This window comes from Lontra canadensis, unplaced genomic scaffold, assembly GCF_010015895.1.
Source record: "Lontra canadensis isolate GAN:19392208 unplaced genomic scaffold, GSC_riverotter_1.0 scaffold47, whole genome shotgun sequence".
NCBI classification, from domain to species: Eukaryota; Metazoa; Chordata; class Mammalia; order Carnivora; family Mustelidae; genus Lontra; species Lontra canadensis.
Genome location: NW_022631041.1, coordinates 13,431,378 through 13,447,791, shown reverse-complemented (window position 1 = coordinate 13,447,791; position 16,414 = coordinate 13,431,378). Strand labels below are relative to the sequence as shown.

Sequence of the window (16,414 nt, the reverse complement as noted above, 5' to 3'; positions counted from 1 at the left end):
AAAGGCAGAAGCTTAACTGACGAGCCACCCAGATGCCCAAGGAATGTGTATGCTTAATCTAAACTGTTGATTATTGGCAAAGATACTTTCATATTTATACTTGCCTAATTCTGTTTTTAACAGGTTTATCAATATATATTACTCTTATTTTTATATTGAAATTTTCTATTTTTCCACTTAAGATTCATGATTTCTTTTAACCTATTTAAAATAGCTTTTGGGAATTGTATGCTAATTCCATTATTTCTGTCATTTCTGGTTCTATTTCTATTAATTGATTTTTTTTTCCCATGGTTATGGGTCATTCTTGCTTCTTCCCATGTTTCGATTTCTGAATGGATGCTAGACATTAATGATATCATGTTGTTGACTTTCTGTATTATACTGTCCCAATGGGCCATAAATCTAGCTGTAAATCAGCAAAATCCTTTGTAGGCTTGTTCCTAAGCTTTGTTACAATCACTCTACCATAGTTATCCTAGCACTATAAGTTACCACTTGGTTAAGTGTAACCTTTTAGGGTTTCTACTCTATGCCTGGAGTATAAAATAAGGTCTTGCCATTATGGCTGGTTGGAATTTGGGTGGTTCCAAGCACTTGTGTGTCATTAGGCTCATGGCTTCTTTGTGGTAGTTCTTCTCTGAGAGGATTTTCTTTGCTTGGCCTTGTGAAGTGTCCTCCTACACATGTACAGCTTACTATTTAACAAATAATCAAGAAAGCGTCTGTATAAATTTCATGAGCTCTTCTTCAAGATTTTCTTTTCTTCATGATTCTGACCCAGAAATACTACCTACATGAGCACAGCTGAACTTCACTTTCTGCCCCTCCAGTTTAGTGAGACTATTGTGACTTGATTGGATTCCACCAATGCCACAGTCCAGAAAGGTCCTCTAGGCCAAAAGTCAAGGCAATCATGGGGCTCATATTATTTGTTTTCCTCATCTCAGGAATCAAAATTTGGTACTGCTTTTTTTTTTTTTTAAAGATTTTATTTATTTGAGAGAGAGAGAGAGAGAGAGTAAGCACAGGAATGGGGAGGAGGGGCAGAAATAGACCTCTGTTCAGCAGAGAGCCCAACACTGGGCTCGATCCCAGGACCTGGAGATCATGACCTGAGCCTAAGGTAGATGCTTAACTGACTGAGCCACCCAGGAGCTCCCTGTACTGCCTATTGACTGAAGTTCATGAATTCATATATTTATCTAGATTTTTAGCTTACACTGGAGAGGCTAGCTCTGTTAATAGTAAACTTTCATGACTTTTTTTTTTTTTTAAGATTTTTACTTATTTATTTGAGAGAGAGACAGCGAGAGACAGAATATAAGCGGGGGAGTGGGAGAGGAAGAAGCAGGCTTCCTGCTGAGCAGGGAGCCCAATTTGGGACTTGATTCCAGGACCCTGGAATCATGGCCTGAGCTGAAGGCAAACACTTAATGACTGAGCCACCTAGGTGTCCTACTTCCATGACATTTTAAGTTCTTTTTCAGATGTGCTAAGAAATTATATTTGTTTTAAATAATCAGATATCTTTAATCTATGCTTTAAAAAAAAAGACATATGCTTTTTCAAAAACAATCATCTTAATTTGTCAGTTTGGGATACAAATTGCTAATATGAGTTAAGTGCAGCTAATGCAATAAGGTCACCTTCTGAAATTTATCTCCATGAATCCGTTTCAGAAAATGATTGATACTATCGGTGGTCAATGCATATAGCAATAACCTATATGTTCGACAAAGACTAAATAAATCAAGAATGTGAATATCATAAGATACTATTGAGTCACTAAAAATCACATTTCCTTAGGAAAACAAAATTATGAAAGTGCTATGATATGCTGTTACATGAGAAAGTAGAATACAAAACTATGTGCTATATAATATAAATATTTGGGGGAGCAAAACCCTCTAAGTTAAAAAGAAAACTAGAAAGATATAAAATGTGCAGTGTGATATTAATATTAGTATTTGATTTATACATTTCTTGCATTTCCATATTATGTGTAATAAATATATACATATTACTCTATATCTGACAAAAATTTTAAACCATTTAAGCCTAACATTTATAGTAGCCATCTAACATACTTATTGAAATAAAGCTTGTCTTCTTTTCTTTATTTGTACATCCTTTCCCATTTCACCTTACTTTTCCCTGAATCCCTGTTCTCTTTCTGACTGGTATCATGATTGCCCTATATTGGGTATGCCCCTTTCCTTTCTTTCAAATTTTAATTTCATATTTCCCTGAGCCTACATTTAGATTACTTCAATGTTTCCTCAAATTTAATATATCTAAACTACACTTAGTCTTTTCACAAACAAGCATTCCTTCCTACTTACCTAATTCTCCTCAATGACATCATTATTTTACATCTTTACATCTTAGTTTTACAGTATTAATTTTTTCCACTAATTCTCCTCTCCTTCACTCTCTCCTGGAGACCGTTGGATAAATCCCTTAATATAGAGTGGTTATCTCTATTGCTGCTTGTGGAAGGTTTATTTCGCTGGCAGTCCCAAGTAAAGAGCCTCCCTCTATTCTTGCCCTTTGCCCTATGTTCACTCCTACTCTGATTCCATCTCTTACCAGCTTATAATTGAATCTCTGAGCCTTAGATGTGAAGGATCCCTTGGACTGACTATATCAATAGCCATTCTATCACCTTTTCAGAGTTAAAAAACTGAAAAAAAGCATAAAACTACATTTTAAAAATTTAATTATAATTGACATACAAAAATACTTAGTTTCAGATAGTGATTTGATATTTTTATATATTAGGAATGATCACTATGATAGGTCTAGTTACCATCTATTACTATACAAAATTATATAGTATTATTGACTATATGCCCTAGGATGTACTTTACATTCCCATCACTTTTATAACTGGACGTTTGTACCTCTTAATCCCCTTCACCTGTTTTGCCCATCCTCTCACTCCACTTCATTCTGGTAATCCTCAGTTTGTTCTTTGTATCTAGGAGTCTGTTTCTGTTTTGTTTTTTTCATTTCTTTTGTTTTTCTAGATTTCATATATAAGTTGAATCATACTTATATGTCTCTTTCCATCTCATCGATTTCACATCTAGAACCCTCCTTGTTGTCACAAGTAGCAAGCTTCATTCTTTTTTAATGCTGAGTAATATTCCATTCTGTGTATATGTGTGTGTATATCATATCTTCTTTATCAATTCATTTATCCCAGATACCTAGGTTGCTTTCATATTTTGGCTATTATAAATAATGCTGCAATGAACATAGGAGTACATATATCTTTTCAAATTAGTGTTTTCATTTTCTTCAAATAAATACCCAGAAGTGAAACTGCTGGATGATATATGGCAATTATATTATTACTTCTCTGATGAAGCTTTGTACTGTTATCCATAGTGGCTGGACCAATTTTTATTCTCACCATCAGTACAAGAGGATTCCCTCTTCACGTCCTCAGCAATACCTATTATTTCTTGTCTTATTGATACCAGCCATTCTGATAAGTGTGAGGTATTATATCATTATGGTTTTGATTTGCATTTTCCTGATGATTAGTAATGCTGAGTATCTTTCCTTCTGGCTGTTGGCCATCTATATGTCTTCTTTGGAGAAATGTCTAAATGTTCAGATCCTCTGCCCATTTTTTCATCAAGTGTTTCGTTGTTGTTATTGAGCTGTAGGAGTTCTTCCTATATTTTGGATATTAACTCAGCCAATATATCATTTGCAAGTATCTTCTCCCCTCAATAGATTGTTTTTTCATTTTGTTGATGGTTTCCTTCACTATGCACAAGCTTTGTAGTTTGATGTGGCCCCATTGTTTATTTTTTCTTTTTTATCAACCTTACATGAGAAGACATAGCCAAAAGAAAATTACCCATACTGATGTCAAAGCGTTTCTGCCTATATTTTCTTCTAGAAGTTTTATTGTTTTAGGTCTTACATTTACATTTTTTTAAAATTTTTTATTTTTTATAAACATCTATTTTTATCCCCAGGGGTACAGGTCTGTGAATCGCCAGGTTTACACACTTCACAGCACTCACCACAGCACATACCCTCCCCAATGTCCATAACCCCACCACCCTCTGCCAACCCCCCTCCCCCCAGCAACCATTTGTTTTGTGAGATTAAGAGTCACTTATGGTTTGTCTCCCTCACAATCCCATCTTGTTTCATTTTTTCTTCTCCTACTCCCTTAAACCCCCATGTTGCATCTCCACTTCCTCATATCAGGGAGATCACATGATAGTTGTCTTTCTCCAATTGACTTATTTTGTTAAGCATAATACCCTCTAGTTCCATCCACGTCGTTGCAAATGGTAAGATTTCATTTCTTTTGATGGCTGCATAGTATTCCATTGTGTATATATACCACATCTTCTTTATCCATTTATGTTTTTAACCACTTGAGCTTATTTTTTGTGTATGGTAAGAAAGTGGTCTAGATTCATTATTTTGCATGTAGCTCTCCATTTTTCTCAGCACCACTTATTGAAGAGACTGTCTTTTCCCATTATATATTCTTGTCCCCTTTGTGGTAGATTAATTGATCATATAAGTATGGGTTTATTTCTGGGCTCTCTATCCTGTTCCATTGATGTATGTGTTGCTTTTTAGGCAAGTGCTGTAACTATTTTCATTACTACAGCTTTGTTGGTACAGTTTAAAATTTGGGAGTGTGATACCTCCACTGTTGTTCCTTCTCAAGACTGCTTTGGTTATTTGGGGTCTTTTGTGATTCCATACAAATTTTATGATGATTTATTCTAGTTCTGTGAAAAAAAGTTCACTGGAATTCTGAAAGGGATTCCATTAAATCTATAGATTACTTTGTATAATATGGATATGTTAACAATATTATTTCTTTTAACCTATGAACACAATGTCTTTTCATTTAATTGTGTCATGTTCAATTTCTTTCATCAATGTCTTGTAGTTTTCAGAATACAGGTCTTTTACTTCCTTCGTTAAATTTATTCCTAGATATTTTATTCTTTTTGATGTAATTTAAAATTTTTTTCTTAATTTCTCTGATAGTTCATTATTAATTACAGAAACAACAGATTTTTGTTTATTGATTTAATATCCTACAGTTTTACTGAATTTATTTATTACATCTAATAGATTTTTGGTGGAGTCTTTAGGGTTTTCTCTGCATAAGTATGTCATCTGCAAATAGGGACAGTTTTACTTCTTCATATTTAGCTTGAATGTCTTTTATTTATTTTCTTGCCTAATTCCTAAAGCTCTGACTCCTGTACTATGTTGAATAAAGGTGGAGAATGGGCATCCTTGTCTTGTTCCTGATCCTAGAAGAATAGCTTTCAAATTTTTACTATGGAGTATGCTCACTGTGGGTTTGTCGTACATGGACTTTATTAGGTTGCAATGCATTCCCTCTGTACCCACTTTGTTCAAAGTTTTTAATCATAAATGATGAATTTTGCCAAATGCTTTTTCTGTAGCTATTCAGATTACATGATTTTTATACTTTGTTTTGTTAATGTGGTGTATCATGTTGATTGGTTTGTGGATGTTAAACTATCCTTGTAACCCTGAAATGAATTCTAGTTGGCATGGAGTATGATCCTTTCAATTTATTGTTGAGTTTGGTTTGCTAACATATTTTGTTGAGGATTTTTGCATCTGTGCTCATTAGGGATATTGGCCTATAATTTACATTTTTGTAGGGTCTTTGTGGTTTTAGTATCAGGGTAATGCTGGCCTCATAAAATGAGTTTAGAATGCTTTATCTTCCTCAATTTGTGTAATAATTTTAGACTATGAATTAATTCTTTAAATTTTTGGTAAAATTCACCTGTGAAGCCAACTCTTCCTAGGCTTTTGTTTGTTGGGATTTTTCCCCCTGAATCACTGTTTCATTACTAGCAATTGGTCTGCTCAGATACTCTATTTCTTCATGAAATAGAATTTTAGTTCTGGGTATATGTGTCTAGGAACTCAGTCATTTCTTCTAGTTTATGTAAATTGGTGTATAATTGTTCACAGTATTATTTCATAACCCTTTGTATTTCTGTGGTATTGGTTGTAATTTCTCCTCTTTTATTTCTGATTTTGTTTACTTGACCTCTCTTTTTTCTTGATGAATCTGGGTTAAGGTTTGTCAGTTTTATCTTTTGAAAAACCAGCACTTAGTTTCATTGATCTTTTCTCTTGTGGTTTTTATTTATCTATTTATTGATTTATTATCAATATCTATTTTCTATTTATCTATTTCACTTATTTCTTTTATCTTTATTATTTCCTTCCTTCTACTATGGGCTTTTCTTTGTTATTGTTCTTTTTCTAGTTTCTTTATCTATAAAGTTAGATTGTTTGAGACTTTTTTGTTTCTTGAGGTAGGCCTGTAGAACTTGTCTCTTATGATTACTTTTCTTGTGTCCCAGACATTATAGAATATTGTGTGTTACTGTTTTCTTTTGTCTCTATTTATTTTTTTTATTTCCTCTTAGTTTTTTCACTGACACATTGTCTAGTAGCATGTTGTTTAGCCTCCACATGTGTGTTTTTCAACTTTTTTTCTTATAATTGATTTCTAGTTTCATACTGTTGTGATAAAAAAAAAGATATTTGATATGATTTCAGTCTTCTTAAATTTATTAAGAGTTGTTTTGTGGCCTAACATGTGACCTGTCCTGGAGAATGTTCCATGAGTGCTTGAAAAGAATGATTTTGGATGGAAGGTTTGATATATGTTAAGTCCAACTGTTCTAATGTGTCATTTAAAGCTACTGTTTCCTTATTGATTTTTCTGTCTGGATGGTCTATCCTTTGAAATAAGTGGGGTCTTAAACTCCCCTATTATTATTTTGTTACTATGAATTTCTCCCTTTACATTTCTTAATATTTAGTTTATATATTAAGTGTTCCTATGTTGAGTGCATGGATATTCACAATTATTATATTCTCTTTTTTGGTTGACTTTTCTATCATTATGCAGTGCTCTTGCTTGTCACTCATTCCAGGCTTTGTTTTAGATTCTATTTTATCTGATATAAGGATTGCTATCCCAGATTTTTTTTTAGTGTCCATTTGCATGGAATATCTTTTTTCCATTCCTACCCTTTCAGTTTATATGTGTTTTTAGCTCTGAAGTGAGTCTTTTTTAGGAAGCATATAGATGAGTGTTGTTTTTTTTTTTTTTAAATCCATTTAGTCATCTTATTTTTTTTTTAATTGGAGCATGTAGTTCATTTAAATTTAAAGTAATTATTGATAGGTATACACTGATTGCCATTCTCTTAATTGCTTTCTGGTTGCTTTTGTAGTTCTCTGTTCCTTTCTGTGTTGTTCTCTTTCCTTGTGGTTTGATAATTACTTTTTAGTGTTATGTTGGTATTTCTCTCTCTTTATTTTTTGTGTATTTATTACAGGTTTTTGGCTTGTGGGTACCATTAGGTTCATATAGAACATCCTAAGTATTCTGCAGTCTATTTTAAGTTGAAGGTAATTTAACTTGGAACATACTGTAAAAACACTACATTTTTTACCTTCATCCCCATATTTTATACATTTGATGTGATATTTTACACCTTTTTATTTTGTGTATCCCTTAACTAATTAATATAGATATACCTGACTTAACTACTCTTGTCTTTTAACCTTCATACTAGCTTTATATGTGATTGATTTACTACCTTTACCATATGTTTGCTCTTACCAGTGAAATTTTTTATTTCTTAATTCTTTCTTAGTTCTTCTCTGGCCTCTTTTCTACTTAAAGCAGTCCCTTTAACAATTATTATAAGATTGGTTTACTGAAAATGAACTCCTTTAACTTTTGAGAAACTATATTTCCTTCAATTCTGAACGACAGCCTTGCTGGGTAGAGTGCTGCTGGTTGTAGTGTATTTCCTTGCAGCACTTTGAATATCATGCCACTCTCATCTGGCCTGCAAAATTTTTTTTTTTTTAAAGATTTTATTTATTTATTTGACAGGCAGAGATCACAAGTAGGCAGACAGGCAGGCAGAGAGAGAGGAAGGGAAGCAGGCTCCCTGCTGAGCAGAGAGCCCGATGCGGGGCTCAATCCCAGGACCCTGAGATCATGACCTGAGCCGAAGGCAGAGGCTTAAACCACTGAGCCACCCAGGCGCCCCTGGCCTGCAAAATTTTTACTGAAAAATTAGCTGACAGTCTTATGGGTGGTAACTTGTATGTAACTAGTTGCTTTTCTCTTGGTACATTTAATATTTTACCTTTTTAAAAGTTTTTGATATTTTAATTATTGATATCTTAGAATAGACCTCTTTGACTACATACTTACAGGGGTTCCCTATATTTCCTGGATCTGGTTATCTGTTTCCCTCCACAGGTTTGGGAAGTTTTCAGCTATTATTTCTTCAAATAATTTTTCTGGCCTCTTCTCTCTTTTTTCTTCTGAAATCCATATTCCAGAAATCCCTTATCCTATCCTTATTTTTTAAATTCTTTTTTCATTTTGTTGTTCAGTTTGGATGACTTCCACTACACTGTCTTTCAGATTGTTCCTCCATTCTTTTAAATCCTCTAATCTGCTGTTCTCTCTAGTGTATTTTTCATTTTAGTTACTGTATTTTTTCAGCTCTGATTGGTTCCTTTTTATACTGTCTATCTCTTTTTTGAAGCTCTCATTGTATTTATCCATTCTTCTCCTGAGTTCAGTGAGCTCCTTTATAACCATTACTTTGAATTCTTTATTAGGTAGATTGCTTATCTCCATTTTACTTAGTTCTTTTTCTGAGGTTTTGTCTTGTTCTCTCATTTGGAACATATTCTTCTGTTTCCTCATTTTGCCTGGCTCTGCACTTGTTTCTGTGTGGCATTTTGTGGGGCATAGGATGCAATACTTCTGGTCATCAGATCTAGGCACTTCAGGGTTGTTCCTTGTGTGGACTCTGTGTGGTCCCCAGTGGTTGGCTGAGAGTCCCAGCTGCAGCTGCTGTGGGTGTGCTGGTGAATGAGTTTAGTCCCTGGTGTGGCTGGTTGGAAGGCCTGCTGGCAACTGTTGTGGATGTGCTTGTGGGTAAGGCTCTTTCCTCCCTCTCTGGGGCAGGAGTTGCTTTGGGGAGCCCTGGACCTGGCCAAGACTGTCCACCATGTACAGCAGAGTGGGAACCACTTTGGAAGAGCACCTGGCAGGGTAGGTGGGTTTGAGCAGTGCAGCCACAAGAACATTCGGGTGGGTCACTCAGTGCTTTCAAGGTAGATAGAGAATGTTCTGAATGAGCATGGGCTAACTAGCTTGAAGGAGGATAAGAAAAATTGTGCCTGCCAGCACTTCGGTTCCCAGAGGCAGTTCCTATAGATCCCTGCCCCTCCAGTACATGCCCTAAAAGTAGTCAGTAAATCTCCTTCATGTATGGCCCTGGTGCTTTTCAAACTGCTGCCTCTATGCTGGCTCCCAGAGTGAGTGGGATTGTGCTCAGGCCATGAAGAACAATGTCAGTTTTCTGTAGCCCTCTGGCTCTCCTGAAGCTAAGCCCTAGTGATTTTTAAAGATCCTAGATTTAAGTCCTACTGATTTTCAAAGCTAGATATTATGGAGGCTTACCTTTCTGGTGTATATCCTTGAAGGGTGGAGGTGGTCAATGTGGGCTTCTCTCACTCTTCAGGAAGGACCTGTTACATCTCTCTCATTTGTGGGTTGCCATGCTGGGGATTTTGGGTCCCATCCAGAATACCTCTCTGTCCCTACCCTTCTTGATGTGGCTTTTTCTTTGTATCTTGAGCTGTGTTAAAGTTGTTCTGATAGTTCTCACGTTCTTCTCAGAGAGAGTTGCTCTGTATGTAGCTGTAGTCTTTGTGTGTCCATTGGAGGAGGTATGCTCAGGATCTTTCCATCCTGTCATCTTGATCCCCTTCCTCTGCATTTGCTAAACTACATTTTCTATACTCTCTAGCTGCTATGGTTATGAGTAGAAGGTTGGTTTAGAAACAAATGCACTCACATAGACTTTGTAGTGCAAACTGAATCACATGGTGAGACAGGTACAGCACAGGGCACACATTTGTCTGTTGTACATTGTGGCAGGACTGTTTTCTGGAAACTATGATGGTAGCAGCAGTTCCTTGATTCAGCAGGCAGCTTCCTAGTCATAATGATAAAGGCATCAATTCCTCTGGTAGCCAAATTCTGCTCTGTCATTATGGAAGGAGTTCATGAAAAGTACAGCCTGAAGTATCTTTCCTTAGCCCTCTCAACAATCCACAGCTACTTATGCATCCTTTCTGTTTAAAATGGCTGGAGTGAATGTTGTTATCTACTCAAAGAATACCAAGTAATAGTTTCCTTGTCTTCGTCTTTAAACAACTATACTAACATCTAGATTGGGAAAATTCATGTAAAGCATATTAATGCATTATTACCTGTCAAGAGTAGTTATGTTGTATTCTTCTTATTATTATTCTCAAGTGATTTTATAATCAAAATACCTATGTTTGAATTATGGCTTTAAAATATGTTGTTTCTGCAATCTTGGTCAAGTTGCTTAACCACTCTAAGGTTTGATTTCTTTATCTATATACTAGGTAAAAAGTACAACTACTTCATGGAGATTTATGAAGATTAAATGAGAATATGTAAATAAAATTTTTTTGTCAGAACTTTATTTTCTACACAAATAATCTCATTTGATCAAAGTCATTTCCCACACTGCTTCCTGTTTTTAAACTCCATGACCTTACCTTGTTTTTTAGAATGCTGGGCACCCATTTTAGATACTTTTTTAAATGATTTATTTATTTATTTTAGAAAGAGAAAGCACACACAAGTGGGAGGAGGGGTAGAGGAAGAGGATCTTCAAGTAGACTCCCCACTGAGCACAGAGCCCCATGCAGGGCTCCAGCTCATGACCCATGACATCATGACCTAGCTGACACCAAAAGTCATACATTTAATTGACTGAGCTACCCAGGTGCCCCTGGGCATGTATTTTAAAAATTACACCCAGTGCCTCTATATTGTCATCTTCTGCTTTTCAAATACATTTTTCAAGTTGTTTCTTTTCCATGAAGTCCTTTCAGGGACCTGCAACCTACCTTGATCAATTCCTTGATGTTGGAGCTCCTACAAACACCAAGTATTTTAGCATTCCACTATTTCCCAAATGGATTTTTACTCCTTAACTAATATCAGTAACAATTAGTTTAAAAAAAAAAAAAAACTAACAGAGCACTTAAAAGAGTTTACCATTTGAGAGTCCCTTGAAAAAATGCTGTCTAGATGATTTATCATGTCATTCAGTGACTTTAATTAGATTATACAGTACTTTTGGAATATATTGTTAAATGTAGGGAACTTAGATATAAGTAATGATTAAATGCTATTTGAAATTACATACATAATATTTTTTTCTAATTAAATTTGGTCTTCTTTACCAAAACATTTCTTCCTATCTCTGATTTTAATTGTGCTTATTTCTACCACAGAGACAGTAACAATATTAAAACAGTGGACAAAGTGAACACATAATATACCAGGTTCAGCATTAAAATATGGGAATGGCTTCTCTTAGACAAGTTTATCAACATTGATGTGAGAGTTTGCACAGATGAGGGGGCCTAGAGCATGAGTTTTCAAACTTGGCTACTCACTGGGATACCTAAAGAGCTCTAAGAATACTAATACCTGCATCTTAAACCCAAAGACCTCCATTGAATTGAACTAGCATATGGCTTCACAGTGGGATATTTAAAAGTTAACCAGATGACTCTCATGAGCAATTAGAAATAAAAACCATTGGTGAGAGGCTTTTTTTACATTTAGCATCCTCCCCCAATCACATTTTTCTCACTGTTTTGCTTTAGGAACATGCTGCCCAATTAGAGAGATTTAAGACCATTCATCTAAGCATTCCTTGTCACCAGTGGCACCCCTGGCATACATATACATGTAAGGATGATAAGATGGTATTATTTTGAAAATGATTTTCTGTAAATATCTTTGAAATTTTAGTAGACTGTAATCGTATCCACATACTCTAGGAAAAAAATGGTAATAACGAAAATGTCAACCTGGCAGGAAGCAGAGAGAGGAGAAAAAGAAAGAAAAGTCTATAGCTGTATTAACTATAGGTAAGAGTTACAGTTTTCGGCTATATATACCTGATTGATGGTACCCAAAACATCAGTGAAGCTGTTTACTTCTGATAAAAGCAGAGATATTATAGATTTTCTCAACAAGCTGCAACTTCCCAGGGTTACCAGACTCTGAGAGACATAATGCTGCACCTGAAACTAAAGATAAAAATGAGTAAATTTCTATTTTCTATCAAGTCAGGTCAAAATATATTTAGAGGGCAATTTCTAAGACTAAGATAAATTATGACTACAAAAATAATAAAATTTTGTACAGCGGTTAATATTTTGAAAGGTATGACAAAGTGCTGAAATGGAAGTTTTAGTTGAAGTATCAAAATAAATAATTATATTTAGGTGATGGACCATATACAGAATGAATAAAGAAGATAAGACTCTTAATCCCTTACCCACTAGATATAAGTACAGGGGTGTGTATGTGTGTGTGTGTGTGTGTAGTGAAAGAATGGAGTTTGAAGATGTCCTTTGGAATAGATATTGGTGCACTATGAATCCCGCCTCCACACTGGAGACAGGTGAGAAGGACTTCCTTGTTCTGTATAAGTCAAAAGAGAGGCACTTTAGAGAGAAAAGCAAAAATGCAGGACTCTAAATTTTCCTGTAGGGGCAGTAGAAAGTACTCACCACTAAATAAATGTAAAAGAACAATGGAAGACAATAAACTATATCCCATATAATTATTAGGAGAAAGGCCATTTGATTATTAATCACATTAAGGTATGTATAACTCATAGCTGGAACTTCATTAAACATGTCCCTTAATATATTTTAGAGAAAGGAAGCTTCAGAAATATCTTGAAACAAAGAAATAGCACCTATCTTGTCATGTCCTATAGATTAAAATCATATTGAGGAGACATTGCTTTTATATATAAAATGTCTAAATGACAATGCCAAATAATGCCATGTGAAAGTAGGAAATGTCACCTGTGTCCTTTAAGATAAACACTTAACATAGATACTTCTCAAATTGATATTTTAATAATATACTTTAAAAGTTAATCAATGACAATAACATAGTGAATACCTTACAGAATTCAACAGAAATTTCTATTATAAATCTTGATATGCACAACTCGTTCTTTTTTTTTTTTTTTTAAAGATTTTATTTGACAGAGAGAGATCACAAGTGGGCAGAGAGGCAAGCAGAGAGAGAGAGAGGAGGAAGCAGGCTACCTGCTGAGCAGAGAGCCCGATGCGGGCCTCGATCCCAGGACCCTGAGATCATGACCTGAGCTGAAGGCAGAGGCTTAACCCACTGAGCCACCCAGGTGCCCCAGCACAACTTGTTCTTAATAATAGTTTTCTAAGTCAGCTTGTCAACTCAATCCTAAAACCACATCAGTTTATTACCATAGGAAATCAGAGTTATTTATCATTGTTGTTTCTCAGTAATGTCACTGGCTAGGACTCACACCCTCTGTAATTCTCCCGTGTCACTTTTTTGCAGATTGTTTACATTTTTGTTTGTACCTGAAAAAAAGAATACCCTTATCTAAGCTCTGAAAAAAAATTCTGTTGGCTATTTCACTGATGCTCTAGTTGTTTACTTCCTTTCTTAATATTTAAGGCTTTAGGAGATAAAGAAAAAAATTCACAGTAAAATAAAAGTTACTTTAGAAAATGACAATAAGGGGCGCCTGGGTGGCTCAGTGGGTTAAAGCCTCTGTCTTTTTTTTTTTTTTTAATATTTTATTTATTTATTTGACAGACAGAGATCACAAGTAGGCAGAGAGGCAGGCAGAGAGAGAGGAGGAAGCCGGCTCCCCGCGGAGCAGAGAGCCCGATGCAGGGCTCGATCCCAGGACCCTAGGATCATGACCTGAACCGAAGGCAGCAGCTTAACCCACTGAGCCACCCAGGCGCCCCTAAAGCCTCTGTCTTCAGCTCAGGTTATGATCTCAGGGTCCTGGGATCGAGCCCCGCCTCAGGCTCTATGTTCAGTGGGAAGCCTGGTTCCCTCTCACTCTCTGCCTGCCATTCTGCCTACTTTTGATCTCTCTGTCAAATGAATAAATAAAATCTTAAAAAAAAAAAAAAAGAAAGTGAGAATAAATTTATTAGGGTAGTCATAGGGTTAGGTCTGTGGACTGTGGACTGCTAACACTGCCTGAGCCAAACCCTAGCTCCACTGCCTATTAACTTGTACTAGCAAGTTACTTAACTTTTTATATCTAAGCTACCACATCTGCAAAATAATGATTGTGATGGCACCCACTTCAGTTGTTGTATATATGAAGTTAGATAGTAAAAATGGTTAACATAGCGCCAGGTACCCAGGAAGTGATCAATAATTGTTACATGTTAATATAATATAGGTCGATAACAGAAAAGCTTTGAAGGTTACAGAAGTTTAATTTATTGAACCCTGAAAAGTTAAATACTAAAAATAAAATCTGTTTTTCTAGAGTTAATACAATCCTATTAGAGAACACTGCTCAGAAGAGAAGTTCATCATAAAGACCTTTTCCATAATCTAGATAGGAATTGTTACAGTCTCCCCAATATGACTGAAGTTCATAAGAGAACAAAGACTAAGTATATAGCTGTTAAGGTAATTTAAATTCTGTGAACATTTTTATAAAAATGGTTTCTAGTCTTCCTTACACTTTAATTGACACTTGCCCTTTTGTAAATAGAGTGGAACTTTTGAAAGAGGCTGGCATGGAAACCAGGGCTTACAGGGTTATAGGAGAGTCTACAGTGGTGAAAACAACACATGTGCCATCTTTTTCTACTCTAGCCCATCTTCCTGTATTGCAGGGAATGGAAGTTAGAAATAACTTTCCCCAGATTCCTGTGAAGTTTGAATTTTGGATATTATTTGAGTTCTGCTAATCAGAGGTACTCATCTGAGACCCTGATTTAGAAGTGCATTATGGAAGAAGAGAAACAGGGCAAAGGCCATGCATTCTGTTGGTGCAGATTATGGCAGAGGTGACACGGTTCAGACTTATCATGTAACTGGTGTAGAGGCTCCCTATGTTTGCAAGTTCTTTTTTTTTTAATAACTTTTTTAAAATTTTTAATTTATTTGACAGAGAGAGATCAGAAGTTGACAGAGAGAGATCAGAAGTAGGCAGAGAGGCAGGCAGAGAGAGAGAGAGAGAGAGCGAGAGGAGGAAGCAGGCTCCCTGCTGAGCAGAGAGCCCTATGCGGGACTCAATCCCAGGACCCTGAGATTGTGACCTGAGCTGAAGGCAGAAGCTTCACCCACTGAGCCACCCAGGCACCCTGCAAGTTCTTAATCCTGGCAGAAGCAGTAGGACCTTGATGGCCCAGTAGTTTAGGAAGTCATTCCTATAAACTCAGCCTCCTCAAATTCCTATAAAAGCCAAACCAAATGTGCTTTGATCTACATCTACATATTCCCCTGTAGTATTCATAGAGCCCAGTGCTGACATTTCAGTCTTGAAATATGCAAAGGTGGAAATTCCTACCACATGCCCAACATATTTGCTATGTGACCTGTGTTGAAGACAGAAAGATCTTGGATAATGGCAGTGAATTACCACAAACTTCATTAGGGTGTTTCTACTTCAGTGAAGTTTCTATTTCAGTTTCTATTTCAGTTGCAGTTCCTTTCCTGGCAGTCAACACTGCTTCTGATATTTGTTAGGTATTAATCTGGGAATTTTTTTTTTTTTTTTTTTTTTACTATTCCAATGAGGATAAAATGAAGCAGTTTGCATGCACCTCGGGGTCATCATTATACTTCTGCCCTATTTAAGGCCATGTCAGTTTGCTGGCTCTGTGTCATTATTTCATTGAATTTGGATCATTGGAATATTCTACAGGACATCATGCTGGTGTACTGTATGGATATCATGCTGATATGGCAATTGTTTTAAAGGCCCTAGTAAAATACATACATTAGAAGAAAGTAAACCCCAGGATTCGGGTACCTGATACAGTTGGGACATTCTGGATCTGATGAATGTTGAAATGCCCCTTCCAAAGTGAAACACAAGTTGCCTTAGTATGTATTTTCTATCAGTAATAAAAATATATAATACCTGATGGGCATTTATGGATATTTGAGGCAACATATATTCATTTCAGTTTACCACCTGGATGCACATACTGGGTAAATCATGTCTAAGCATTGAGAAGAGCCCAGAGTTGAATAAAGAGCTCTAGCTGGTCAAAGTGGAGTTAAAGGCAACTCTGCCACTTGGACCTTAAGACCGATAATACCCGATGTTCTTGGAACTAATCAATAATTGTATGAAGCCTGTTGTTGATCCTAATAATAAAGTCACAAAGAAAAACCCTTGGTTTGGGAAGAAAGTCAAAACTTTCTTCCATATAT

The 16,414-nt window shown here is 35.8% G+C and overlaps 1 protein-coding gene across 1 annotated transcript in view; it reads right to left on the bottom strand.

The window, feature by feature from the left end:
• The window catches only part of MEI4 (meiotic double-stranded break formation protein 4), a 227,888-nt gene that overhangs the window by 66,256 nt on the left and 145,218 nt on the right, over positions 1 to 16,414 (bottom strand). Inside the window, exon 4 of the mRNA XM_032873195.1 lies at positions 12,109 to 12,240. Coding sequence (XP_032729086.1) covers positions 12,109 to 12,240 — 132 coding nt within the window. The remainder of the gene's footprint in view (positions 1 to 12,108; positions 12,241 to 16,414) is intronic.